Source organism: Equus asinus, chromosome 7, assembly GCF_041296235.1.
Source record: "Equus asinus isolate D_3611 breed Donkey chromosome 7, EquAss-T2T_v2, whole genome shotgun sequence".
Lineage (NCBI taxonomy): Eukaryota > Metazoa > Chordata > Mammalia > Perissodactyla > Equidae > Equus > Equus asinus.
In genome coordinates this window covers 19,051,743-19,066,310 of record NC_091796.1, presented here as the reverse complement: position 1 = coordinate 19,066,310, position 14,568 = coordinate 19,051,743, and the positions used below count along the sequence as shown (strand labels likewise).

At 41.4% G+C, this 14,568-nt stretch overlaps 1 protein-coding gene and 1 pseudogene across 2 annotated transcripts in view; both read right to left on the bottom strand.

Moving 5' to 3' along the window:
* ATP8B1 (ATPase phospholipid transporting 8B1) overlaps positions 1 to 14,568 on the bottom strand; it is a 111,912-nt gene that overhangs the window by 21,912 nt on the left and 75,432 nt on the right. For both annotated transcript variants that reach the window (XM_070512973.1, XM_070512974.1), the window contains 6 exons: positions 14,370 to 14,458; positions 11,964 to 12,154; positions 8,113 to 8,321; positions 6,640 to 6,683; positions 5,814 to 5,970; positions 380 to 568 (listed from right to left, as the gene is read on the bottom strand). In XM_070512973.1, coding sequence (XP_070369074.1) covers positions 380 to 568; positions 5,814 to 5,970; positions 6,640 to 6,683; positions 8,113 to 8,321; positions 11,964 to 12,154; positions 14,370 to 14,458 — 879 coding nt within the window. The remainder of the gene's footprint in view (positions 1 to 379; positions 569 to 5,813; positions 5,971 to 6,639; positions 6,684 to 8,112; positions 8,322 to 11,963; positions 12,155 to 14,369; positions 14,459 to 14,568) is intronic.
* Positions 7,527 to 7,712, bottom strand: LOC123287449 (small nucleolar RNA U3; annotated as a pseudogene).

The following is a 14,568-nucleotide window of genomic DNA, read 5'->3' as shown; positions in this document are numbered from 1 at the left end:
ACTCCTCTCCTGCTGCATACTGCCTTGTCTGACATCGGGTGTAGAACAGAGGTGCTCAGCGGGGCTCACAAAATAAAAGCACATGTTGTGGGTCAACCACCCACTCTGCTGCCACCCCAGATTCAGCAGCTGGCAGCCCATGTTGTTGAAGGACGTCAACATCTGCAAGATTCAGAGACTGCAGTTGTCCCTTTGAGCGACAGATATCGCGCAGAATGAAGGAAAGAAAACACTAGTTTCAATAAGTCTGTGGAAATCTTCCAGGAGCCAAGTGGTTCATTCATCGCCTCCTTTACCCTGGCATCACTAAATGAAATATGCGAAAGACAGCATCTAAATGAATGAAATGATTTACAGACATACTCTGAGGGAGACCTACCAATTATAGACATCCGCTTCCGGTCACTGTTGAAGTCTAAAATGGCGAGAACATTGTAGGTCTTCTCAGTGCCCATCTCACTGATGGTGATGGTGTTCTGGGTCCTGGCCAGGAAGGTAAAGCCAAAGTTCCTGGCAGCGCTTACGAGGGCGCCTTCATCAGGGGAGGCCGCCTGGTAGTTGAGCTGACCTAACAAAAGAAGCAGGAGAAAGAACCAGAAAAGCTGTAAGGACAACAGCAGAGGTCACCACCAAGAGTTCACCACTGAGGTTCATTTACATGGGGGATGAGGATGTCTCACAAAGCCCAAAACATCCCCAAGAAAACAAGTCATTGATTCTTTTTTTTTAAATAATTTTTTTTTAAGATTTTAATGTTTTCCTTTTTCTCCCCAAAGCCCCCAGTACATAGTTGTATATATTTTAATTGTACGTCCTTCTAGCTGTGGCATGTTGGACGCCGCCTCAGCAAGGCCTGATGAGTGGTGCTATGTCCACGCCCAGGATTCGAACCGGTGAAACCCTGGACCACTGAATGGAGCGCACAAACTTAACCACTCGGCCAGGGGGCCAGCCCCCGAGTCATTGATTCTGAAGGGGTATGCCACCATTAACACTTTTTAAACTTTACAGTGTTATTTCTAATTATAAAGAGTAATATAAACCAGAAGTTAAAAATAAATATCCAAGAACAGGAAAATAATTCCCATAATCCCATCATCCAAAGGAAAAACAACCCTATTGACATGTTATTATAATCCCTTCCAGTCCTTTAGAAAAAGCCCATTTCTGTAATAGTGTCTATCACACTGAATATACATCTACAGTCTGATTATTTTAACATTATATTTCGAGCATGTTGCCATAGCTTTCAAAATTCTCTCTACACATTATTTTAAAGAAAGTAAACATATCATGTCACCATTTCCTGGTACAGACACTTAGTTTATTTCCAAAATTTTTTGTCCTCAACAATAACATTGTAATAACCATTTTGTATGTGTGTAAAGGTTTTCCTGTCTTTATTTTCTAAGGATAGCTTCCTAGTAGGGAAATATGAGCAAGAGAATACTGATAATTTTTAAGCCTATTAGTTACTTATTACTCATTTGTTTTCCAAAAGGGTTGTACCAGTTTCTCTTCCCTCTAGAAGAGTATGTTTACTTCACCTTCGCTATATTTTCATATTAAAAAAGCCAACTCATAATTCATCAATCTGTTCAATAGTTTGATGTTTTAAAAGCTGGATAATGGAAAACTGCCTTCTAGTCACAAGTACATTTCAATAATAGGCATAAATCTCACAATGTTCAGTAAGCCAGACACGCAAGTACATGGTTCCATTTATACAGAACATCAAACCAACAAAGCTAACCTATTCTGTTCAAAGTTAGCTTAAACGTCAACGTTTTATTTCTAATTATAGTTACCTTTGGAGGGGCAATGACTAAAGGAGAACAGAAAAGGCACTCCTAGTGGATTGATAATGTTCTTTTTGTAAAAATCTGGGTACTCATGACACGGGAGTATTCAGTGTGTGAAAATCCATTGAACTATATGCTTGTCTCTGTACACATGTTGTATATCAGTAAAATGTTTTTTTAAAAAACCCTCTGCTCAGCCAAAATGTTCTATTTTTCCAATCTAGTTCTTCTGTCTCGAAGTGGAAAGAAAGGTATTTCTACGGTCAGGTGAATTTTCACAGAAAAACGCATTTAATTTTCCACCATGGTTTGAGCAGGATGCAGACCATGGATGTATGGGCAGCTTTTTATACCATCAGGTTTCCGTGGAAGGGGAGGATGCTCCAGGGTGATCCCCCCCCTTCCTTCATGTACCCGCTCAGACGGTTCACTCTAATTAAGTCAGTATTAATCACTTCCCAATTAAGAATGGCTAATTAAGAAATTAGTAATTAAAGATGACATTTTAGCTTCTCTATTTGTTCACCCAGAAAGTCATACACCAGAAGTTACGAATTACTTGCTAAATCCAGCCATTCTACAAACACACACACTGCCAGAAGGCAAAATATTTAACCAGCGCTAACCAAGCAGAAGGGAGAACACAATCCCCTCCCTTCAGCAGGTTTAGCTGGCACACAGATATGTTACATCATACTGACGGCAAACTTATTTCCAACAGAAAAAAGAAACAAAATGATAAAGGTGGTCAAGTTCCCATGAGTAAGACAATCATATCTGGAGCAAACACTGATATTTTTACCATCAAAAGAAAATCTCTCCGTTTTATTCTAGTAATGGAATCCCAGAATTGCAGACCAATAGAGATGGGAGGAGCTTCAGAGACCTGGTCCGAACTCCAACTTGATGTCTGCAGGGAGAGACCTGGACTAAAAAAGGAGCCTCTGAAACAATTTCTGGAGAAAACTCTTTATTGATGGCACACTTAGAGGCAACCAGAGAGACCTTCTTTTCTTTTACGGACTAATCTGTGGATCGTGAAACTGATGCAAATAAAGATGATGCTCAAACCACAAATCCCATCTCTCATTATCCCGATTCCATAGCTTCCTCTGGCTGATCATCTTCTAGTCAGCAGCCTTGAAACAAGTTACCTTTCTGACCACTTTTTCCCCTCAATCATCTCACCCCCTTCAAATCACTTGCCAAATGTCTCCCACATTTGTGGCTTTCTCATCCTTCCCAAAGACTCCACCCTGATCCAGGCCCTAAGCTTCCTCACTGATCTCCAGTGTGTCCCTGCTCCAACCTACTAAGACATAGCTCTTTAATCATGGTGCATTCCGACTTAAAGACCTTCAGGTGAAGAGAAGGCCTCCAAGCATTTCACACTTTGCTCTCACATGGCCTCTGCGGAAGGCAGGAGTCTAAGACGGCCTCAAGGTTCCTGCCCCGGCTGGTGGACACACACCTTCTCCAAGCAATTGAAGCAAACACTAATCTAGGTACTGCTGGGAAGAGATTTTGCAGATGTAATTAAGGTCCAAATCAGTTGACCATAAGATAGGGAGATTATCTGGGTGTTCCCAACCTAATTAGGTCAGTCCTTAAAACAGATGGGGCTCTTCCTGGGGAAGGAGATTCTAAGCATGAAAGGGGTTTGATGGAAGGCAGATTCTCTACTGGCTTTGAAGACGGAGGCAACCATATGGCAAGAAACGAGGAAGACCACCAGGTCACTAGGAGTAGAGAGTAGCCCCAGCTGACAGCCAGCAAGGAAACGGAGACCTCAGTCCTACCACCACAGAGAACTGCATCCTGCCACAACCGTATGAGCTTGGAAGAGGATGCGGAGCTCTAGATGAGAACATGGCCTGAGCCTGATTTTTAGGGAGATCCTGAGCGGAGAACCCAGTCAAGCTATGCCCAGACTTCCGACGTGGAGAACTGTAAACTAATGAATGGGTGTTTTAAGCCACTAAACCACTATTTTAATTACCACTAAACTAGTTTATTACCACTGTGGTAATTCATTACAGAGCAACAGAAAACCAATGCAGCAACTCCACACTTAGCCCCATTGTGCCTCCACATGTACTCAACATTCAGGCCACACAAATTGTACAACTACTCAGATGTTTATGGCAACTTATAGGAAAGGATTTCCTTGCCTCTCTTGTTGAAGACTAACCAATCTCTGTTATTCTTATAAAAGAGAGAAAATGAGAGCACAAGAGTAAAGGCACACCAGCATGGTGGAGGGTAAGGAGGATTCAGCTAGAATGAATTTTAACCTGCTGTATGAGCTCAGGCAGGTCCTTGTGTTTTCTGGGTCTGAATTTCCTTATCTGTAAAATTTGGAGGAGTTATCGCCAAGGTCCCTTCCAAGGGAATCTTTCAAGGTCCTTCATGTATCAAAGCCCAAACCAATTTCTCTTTTAACCTCCTGCACAGGGAACTCTAACTTGTCCCCATTCTCATTGGCTAGAGCAATTGCCTATCATAAGCAATTGTAAGGGAGGATTCCTCAGGATGTACAACACTGTGCCGCAGTGGACAGTGGGACAAAGAGCTGCAAATAGTGGGCTGGAAGGGACTTTGAACTGCAACCTTCTTCTTGCAACAGTGAGGAAGTTGGTGCTCAGACAGAAGACCCTGGTCTGTACTATGTGTTACGAGAGGAACTAAAGACTGGGATGGCCCATCTCCAGGACACAGTCCAGGGCTCTTCCCATTCTCCCAGTGGGGAAAGAAGAAAACAGAGACCAGAAGATTAATGTACATTTGCCTAAGTTGGCTGGGTAGCTCTCAAAATAACACTACCACAAACTCAAAGAAAAAGTAGAATAATTTTACTAATCAGTCAAAACCTAAGAAAACCAAGTTGTCTAAAGACATCATATTTTAGCATTATTGTATGAGTAAAATGTGCTTGGCTGGTCAGACAGACTTTGACCTCTGCTTCAGTTTCTCGTGACCTAGTATCATCTGTTTCCATCTTCCCCCACTTCGCCTGCTAATAGCTCCCCCTTCCAGATATCTCCCCCAATATGAATTCTGCTGTTATCTCGCTTTATTGCACCATTAGATTCATCCTTGGAGAATGGGTTTCTCTGATACTTGCTGCAACATATCACATGCAGCTTCTACACTTTTAGTTTTTATGCATACTCCTCTGGAGATTTCATACCTGCTACACATGAAACCTCAGGATCAGAATACAGAGGGACCTTCTGCACCGATTAAAGTGGGGAATGGACAGGCAGACTACGCTTTGTCACAGACATGCCAAAAAGGTTCCTTTTGCTCCTTCTGTAATGCATATGTGTACCTATATAATTTATCATTATGTTCATTTGTGATCAAAGGACCAGCTTTCGTTGACACTGGACAAACTTGTAACAAAGCTCTCTCAAGCTACATTTAAGAATTCTGCAAAGGGACCTACAAGTCAGCTTTGCTTGTTCCCATGCAAACACACATTAATTATGCTCCTTCAAATGAAAAAAGGCACCTTGGAGTCCTGGGCGTTGGCTGGTATTATTTCAAACCCTGAACATACCTGAATCTAGAAAATAAAAGTTTCTCTCTGAAATTATTTTGTAGAAAAGATTATCCAAGTTTAAAGTCCACTTACGATCCAAATAAGGTTTGACTCTTCATTCTCAATAAATGTTAAGTAATGATACCATGGGAAGATTTTGCTTCTTCTATTATAACTCAAGAGTCAACCATTTCTTTTAATGATAAGATTTCATTTGGAAAGCGATAAACACATCTGGAGCTCTAACTATGAATAAGATGTACATTTTCAGAGACCAAAATCTTGCTTCATACTTTGCTATCTCATTTATCACCCAGAGAAAGGTGCTCACAAATATTCTGTGCTTGAGTGAAAGTGACACAAACTCGTCATGCTTACTACTCTATATGCATCTGAGTCCCAAGCACAAGTCACCTGTAAACTAAAAAACTGGTCTCCGAGGTCCAAGATGCCAGAGAAACACTCACCATCAATTCTGTCCACCATGACAGTGTGGCAAACAGCGAGCAAGAAGAAGAACTGCCGGACTTCGGGCTCTTTCCCTGACTGGATTTGCTCAATGAGATAATGGTCGTAAAAGGCAAACTTCCCATCGGCAAATGTATTCCAGCTAAAGTCAACTTGCTGAAAGAAGTGGAGAAGGAAAAGAAAATGTGATTTAAAAACCCAGTTTGGGCTTAACAAATGATACGACCTTTTCTTTGAAGACAAGTGTTTATGCAAAAATCACCTTAGGATTTTAACAAAGTCTTAAGAGTCAAGAGGCTCACACCTGTCTTAAAACAAAAAGACACTCCGTTGTGGGTTGAATTGTGTCCCCTCACCCCACAATAGATATGTTGAAGTCCTAACCCCTGGTACCTGTCAATATGACTTTACTTGGAAATAAGGTCTTTGCAGATATAATCAAGTTAACATGAGGTTATAGTGGATTAGGGTGGGCCCCCATCCAATGACTGGCATCTTTATAAAAGGAGGGAAACTTGGACACAGACACACAGGGAGAACACATGCGACAACACATGCAGACATCTGAGTGTTGCGTCTACAAGCCAAGGAACACCAAGGACTGCAGGCAACCACCAGAAGCTGGAAAAGGCAAGAAAGGCTTCCTCCCCAGAGCCTTCAGAGGGAGCACGGCCCTGCTGACACTTTGATTTCAGACTTCCAGCCTCCAGAACTGTCGAGAATAAATCTCTGTTGTTCTAAGCCACCCAGTTTGTGGTAATTTGTTACAGCAGCCCTACGAAACTAATCCATACCCCGAACAACGCCTTAAGTTAAAGGACTCACCTCTATTTTGCTATGATTATTTTGAGAAGCATCTCTATGGTCTCCTGAAAAACAGACAGGACAAAGCAGATTGAGTCACGACCTGTGTCCAGAGGTCCCTCCCCATCTTGCTGTGTTGGTGGTGGTGCTGTGGGTCTCATAGCCTGTTTCTGGACAACCCTCAAGATAAGAAGGGTTTTTACATTTTTCAAGAGTTGCAAAAAACAAACAAGACTTAACAAAAAATATCTGATACAGACCTATATGGCCTGCAAAGACTAAAATATTTCTATCTGGCTCTTTATAGAAAAAGTTCGTTGACCCCTGGTCAAGAGACACAAATACTGGCACCTGTGTCCCTCTACACTGTACTCTCCTCTGGGGCCAGACTCATGTCCTTTGAAGTGCTCTACATCTCCCAGAATGGACTGCCACGCACATGAGAACCATTTCCTCAACCTCCCAGTGTCCCACCTTCCTCACTGATGCTCACTATGTGAAAACATGTTCATAGGATGAAGTTTCCTACAAGTGGAAAGCATATGGTGTTCTTATAGCTTTTTTAAAAAAAACGGTATTAAGTCTTTGTTTAGAAGTTGGAGCACTCTATTTGAAGGCAGTAATATTTTTACAAATATATAGCACATTTCAGAATATTAGAATGGAAATCAACTTTTTAAAAATAACTGTGGTGACAGATACATAACATAAAATTTACCATCTTGACCATTTTTAAGTGCAGAATTCAGAGGCATTAAGTATAATTACACTGTTGTGCAACCATCACCACCGTCCACTTCCATAGCTCTTCTCATCTGGTAAAATTAAAACTCTGTACTCATTAAACACTAACTCCCCATTCCTCTCTGCCCCCCAGCCCCTGGCAACCACCATTCCACTTAGTCTCTACAAATTAGACTGTTCTAGATACTTCATGTGAGTGGAATCATCAAGTATTTGTTCTTTTCTGACTGGCTTATTTCACTTAGCATAATACCCTCAAGGTTCATCTGTTTTGTAGCATGTGCCAGAATTTCCTTTCTTTTTAAGGCTATGTAACAAACTATAGAAATGATCCCTGAAAGTATAGTCTTGTAATATTTCTTTCTATGGATATAACACATTGTCTTTATCCATTCATCTGTCGATGGACACTTGGGTTGCTTCCTCACTTTGGCTATTACGAGTAATGCTGCTATGAACATGGGTGTACAAATATCTCTGAGTCCTTGCTTTCAATTCTTTTGGATATACAACCCAGAAGTGGAATTGCTGGATCACACAGTGATTTTATGTTTAATTTTTTGAGGAACGTGTGCCTATTTCTGACCGCTGACCTCTCCCATGCATATGTCCCCAACGCCACCAGCAATGCAGCTTCTGAACTCAACCCGGAATGACCACCAGGGCTCTGCACTGGGAGCGTATGAGCAACTCTGGGACAGCAAGCTCTGGTCACGCATGCCCCAGGCCTGAGGAACAACTTCCACTCACCGTATATTTGCCCGTTGATGCAGCACTTTTTAAAGGTCATGACATTCTGTGTGAGGGTCCCTGTCTTATCAGAGAAAATGTAATGGATCTGCCCAAGCTGCTCATTCAGCGTGGTGGTTCTCGCCTTTGCGGGCGTGTCCTTCTCAGGATAGTACATCTGCAGGTCCCAGTTTATGAAGTAACTCTGTCCAAGACGAATCACTTCCACACTAGGAAGACAAAAGATCACTTTCAAGAGAGTTCTCAGATATGACTGGCAGGTAGTGGATTCTATCCTCACTTGCGTGTACAAGAGCGAGCTGCTCATCTACAGAGACAAGCCATGTGGTGGCCCACGTGCCCAGCCTCTGGGTTCTCCTGACCAAACACAGCTCTCTTCAGCTTCAGGGTCAAAGCCCCCTGCTCACGGTGGTCTCCCTCTCAGTCCTGAGCACATCTGGCCATGGCCACAGTGCCCCACATTCAGAACACACAGCCCGGTGGGACAGGTGACATGGTAACACTGCAGATGGCACTGCACAATGTGGCAATGCTATTCTCTTTTCTCTCATTCCCCATCGCACCGAGGGACAACTGCAACGGCCGTGTTCACCTTTGCCCCCAACCGCAGGGCAAAGGGAGTGAGGGTCCATGACGTTACAGACCCCCGTGTGCCCTCATGTAGGACAAAGGGCTTTTGGCAAATAACTCCTAAATTGTGATTCCACACTTGTGAAAAAGCATTTTTTTCCCCTAAATTCTTATAAGGTTCTAGAATGTCCAGAATAGGATACTCTAAAAGGATCATCTCAATTTGAAAACTGTGATGTGTCTCAGTTTTGAGGAAGCTGTTGACATATCCAGCAACTGTTACATGGGCCAATTTATAACAGGTTATAAGTTTTATAACAAGTTAAGCAGATGGAAAAATAACTCCCTCCCCCCATCCCATAAATATTTCTTGAGTGCCTACTACGTACCAGACACTATTCTAGGTACAGGGGACACACCAGTAAATAAAACAGACAAAATCCCTGCTCTCATGGAGGTCACCTGCTAATGGAGACAAATAAATAGACCAGTCAATATATATTATCTCAAGGGGTGAAAATTCTCTGCAGAAAATGAAAGCAGGGTAAGGGTGGCTGGAGACCAACAGGGATGGAAGTGACATTTAAGATACAGCGAGTCAAGAGATCTTCTGCATGGTGAAGGAAACCATGAACAAAACAAAAAGACAACCCACCAACTGGGAGAAAATATTTGCAAATCAAATATTTAACAAGGGGTTAATCTCCCAAATATATAAAGAATTCATACAACCCAACAACAAAAAAACAAACAACCTGATAAAGAAAAATGGGCAGAGGATAATAACAGACATTTTTCCAAAGAAGATATGCAGATGGACAACAGACACATAAAAAGATGTTCGACATCACTAATCATCAGGGAAATGCAAATCAAAACTACGAGATATCACCTTACACCTGTTAGAATGGGATAATCATCAAGACAAAAAACAACAAATGTTGGAGAGGATGTGGAGAAAAGGAAACTCTCTTACATTGTTGGTGGGAATGCAAACTGGTGTAGCCACTATGAAAAACAGTATGGAGATTTCTCAAAAAATTGAAAATAGAAATACCATATGACCCAGCTATCTGACTACTGGCTATTTATCCAAAGAACTTGAAATCAACAACTCAAGGAGACTTATGCACCCCTATGTTCATTGCAGCATTATTCACAACAGCCAAGACATGGAAGCAACCCAAGTGTCCACTAACTGGTGAATGGAAAAAGAAGATGTGGCAATATATATACAATGAAATACTACTCAGCCATAAAAAAAGACAAAATCGTACCATTTGCAACAACATGATGGACCTAGAGGGTACTATGCTAAGCGAAATAAGCCAGACAGAGAAAAACAAACACCCATGATTTCACTCATATGTGGAAGATATACTAACACATGGACAAAGAGAACAGATTAGTGGTTGCCAGAGGGGAACGGGGTTGGGGAGTGGGCGAAAGGGGTAAAGGGGCACATATATATGGTGACAGATAAAAATTAGACTATTGGTGGTGAGCACAATGTAGTCTATACAGAAACTGATAAATAATGTACATCTGAAATTTCACAATGTTATAATCCATTATGACCTCAATAAAATAATTTTTAAAAAAATACAGAGAGTCAGGAAAGGCCAAGGTGATAGGGTAGTGCTGGAGCAGAGACCTGAAGGACCTGAAGGAAATGAAAGAGCAACTACGCAGGGAAGAATGTTCTGGGCAGAGAGAAAAGCAGGTACAAAGGCCCTGTGGCTGGCACAGGCACCAGTGAGGAGTATCAAGGAGGCTAGAGTGGTGGGAACCCAGGGAGGTGGTGGAGGTACAGAAGGTGACGGTCAGGGTTGGAGGGCAGAGCACCAGATCACTCCAGGCCTTGTGGGTTATAGTGTGGCTTTGATGCATTTATGCTGAATGAGATGGAAAGCTACTATAGGGTTCAAAACAAAGCAGGGATATTATCTGGAATGACCTCACCTAACTTACGCTTTTAAAAGACTTTTATTTCCAAGAGAAATAAATCATATTAGTCACATGTCATGACCTTTTTATTTATTTATATATATATATATATATATATATTTTTTTTTTCTGAGGAAAATTAGCTGTGAGCTAACATCTGTGCCAATTTTCTTCTACTTTATATGTGGGATGCTGCCATGGCATGGCTGACAAGTGGTGTAGGTCCACGTCCAGGATCTGAACCCACAAACCCAGGCTGCTGAAGAGAAGTGTGCCAAACTTAACCATTAGGCCGTACCGGTGGCCCCGTCATGACCTTTTTAAACTCAAAACTACATATACAGCTTATTTTATGACATATGTTTATGGTTTTGGACAAAATAATCTGTGTAATAGTTCTCTTAACAAAGGTAAAACTCATCTCATTTTTTTTTTACGTAACTGCAGACACATGGCTCTCCAGGGTTTTGTTAAAAGAATAACAGCAACTACATGTAATAAAATTAAAAATAAAACAAATGCACACGTAATAAAATTAAAATAAAGTAAGTGCTCCTAATTACAGGTGTGTATGTCACCCTGTACGCCTCTGGGCTATTACTTATTAGAACCAAGAGCAGACTCTGGCTGCTGAGTGTATTCCAAGGCACGATCCCTCTCCCAAAGGTCTAAAACCCAACTGACTGGTGACAGTGAACTTTGATATTAATGAAAAAGTAAAAACAGAAGAAATATCACAAAACAAGGCGATTACCATTTGTAAGAGATATGACCCTGACTCCTTTATTGTGTTTGAGATTGAGATAAGAAACAGACCATTTTGAGAGGCTGAAGGTGGGTGGGGAGCGTGGCATTCCCATTACAAGGCAGTGGCTAGGAAGCCTAATGAGTTAAAAGTAATGGGTATGGCCGGTGATAAGAAGGAAGACACCTAAGAGGTTAGGAAGGCTCCTGAAAGGGAAAACCACTAAGTTTTCCCTTGACATTCTAAATCTCCACCTTCTCCCAGCCTCTTTCTGAAGCTTGGGGGTTTGGAGCCCAGAGAGAAGGAATCTGACCAAGAGAGTGACTACAGGACTAGCGTTTGATCTCTGAACTCCAGTAGTCTTATCTGTAAAGAGGTTGAGATAGGAAGTGCCATGCCTGGCATAGGGCACACACGCAAATATTAATTTCCTTTCCCTATATTACCCACAATTCTGAAATGGAAGTTATTTTCTTACTTGTTCCTTAGGACCTTTGAAACAATTATTGCTAGAAACAAAGGCGTCAAGTTGGGAAAATGTACTGTGTTCTTCCCTTAAAGCAAAAGGCTAACGAGAAGACAGGCTTACCTGACATAGAGAGAGATGGGCACCAGTGTGTTTAGAACAATGATGTAGCCCCAGAAATTTAGGAATCCACTGTAGGAGGGTGTAGAGTCTTCTCCATCATAGAGGTACCAAGAATAATTGCCAACTTGAGCTTCCCAGTAAGCATGGCCAATGGCAAGTCCAGCAGAAAGCAGGATAAGAACAACAAAGATCTAGAAGACACACGACATTTAAGTGTATTGTGAAGATGGACTGCCAATCCCATGCATTTCATAGGTGTTAATCTACTCAATACTTCACATGTTTATAATAATTTAGTAGGCTGTAAAAACAACACACTTAAAATAAAAACAGTGCCATAAGAACACTTTGAAAGTCTATTTGATTTCTACGATAGATTGACTTATCCCACACACCACACATACGATACGGTTTTCTTCCCAAAATTATCTTTCAGAAGAGAAAGTAGAGTCTTATATTCAAATCTTTAAACATTCTCATATTACAGGGCATTCTCTCAATCACTCTTACTTTGAATAATAACATACCGTTTGGGGAAGACGCCTTACCTAAGCACGAAACAATTTCAAAGAATGATGAATTGGGATGCTCATAGAAAATGTTTGATGGAAATGATTTCTTTAAAAAGGTGGCAAGGAAATTTCACCCAGATTTGGGTAATTATTCCTGAAGGGTTTTTTTTCCCCCTCCGAGGAAGATTAGCCCTGAGCTAACATCAGCCAATCCTCCTCTTTTTTCTGAGGAAGACTGGCCCTGAGCTAACATCCGTGCCCGTTTTCCTCTACTTTATATGTGGGACTCCTACCACAGCATGGCTTGCCACACGGTGCGATGTCCACACCTGGGATCCGAACCTGCAAACCCCGGGCTGCCGAAGTGAAACATGCGCACTTAACTGCTGTGCCATTGGGCTGGCCTCCTGAAGGTTTAATGATCACTTAAGGTTAAGACCATTTAAGAAGCAATATAGTAAGTATTCTGTTGTGGAAATTATGAGTATATACTTAAGGAATGAATAAAACAGTCAACTGTCCTAGTGGTATTTGGGTATTTGTGGGTAGGAATAAAATTTCCAGGGACAGATTTAAATGTCTGGACACAGATTCCAAAAGTGCTATATTTCAAAATGACTTGGCACAGAAGGAGAGACAATGAGCTCCTTGTGAGTGCTCTAGTCATAACCACGACAGTGACATGGAAGATGCACGGGAAAAGTTCCAATAAAGTTTTTGTAAAATGTGAGACCAGGAAAAAAGAGTTTTTTCTTAAATTAGTATATTGCTTTTATATGACCTAAAATATGTATATGCAATTACAGTATTATAAGCCCCTAAAAATTTATGTATTCAAATTAAACTAAACACTTGAAAAAAAATTAATTCTCATTGGGAAATTTGAGGACTGGCTAATATTTGGAGCCACTCTAGGTGTAGAAGATTTAACACGGCAGGTCTGCTATCCTTAGAAGGCCTGATTGCAAGTTTGGCCCTTGGCTGGCGTCTGGGAACTTAGATTTTGGGAGGGTTTCCTGATTCCTTATTTCTTAGTCTCTGATAAGAATGGCTCATGGTGCCCAACCGGTTGTGCAAATCAACATGGTTTACGCTGACCACCTGCAATGCTTCAGAAAGTCTGGGATTTCGGTACATGGCAGGCAGGCAGAGCCTACATGACCAAACCCCAAAAAAACCCCAGGCACTGAGTCTCCAGTGAACTTCCCTGGTACAGATAGCACTTCACATGGGCTGTCACAAATTGTCTTGGGGGGAATGAAGCATGTCTTGTGTGTGAGACCTCATTGGAAGAGAACTCTTGGCAGCTGGCACCTGGTTTCCCCCGCGCTTTGCCCTTCACTGATCTTACTTTGTAATAAGCTATAATCAGTCATAAGTGTGAGTGCAACTGTACACTGACTTCTGTGCGTGCTCCTAGTGAATCATTGAACCTGGGGGTGGTCTTAGGGACCCTCAACACACACTTAAACCTGCCTTATATTTGGACTTAAAAATATATGTTGGAAAAAAAAAGTTTGCTTTTAAGAAAACTATCCCTATGGAAAATTAACAGCAGTAAAACCAACCCTACATGGACCTCAGGAGCCCGATCCCACTAACTTATCTGAGGCAATCTGGTTTTCCAACTGGTCAATCCAGGCACCAAAATACTCAACTACTCAGAGCACCCAACAACTGGAAGTTCCATTCCCAAGGAACTTCTCCTAATAGAAATGCAGCATGTCTGAGAAAAAATGAGTGAACTCTGCCCCCATCCAATCTTGGAATGCCTCAAGCATTTCCATATTTGGCCTACAGATGTAAGATTTCTTTCCATTAGAAAAACATACAACAGAATTAGAGTAAAAGACAGCAATCTAGCTTCTCATCTACCAAAACAGAAAGCAAATACCGTATAAACCATGTAGTTCATCAAGTAATCAATTTTAGTTCTTTTAAATCTGGTTTTCCCACTATTCTTCATTATTTTAGTGTCAGCACCTAAAAATGGAAAATTCAATGCAATCAACAATTGGAAAAATCAATTTACTGGCATGTCAATAAAATTACTCTTCCTTTGGTTTCGATGAAGGACAGAAAATTAAGCCCCT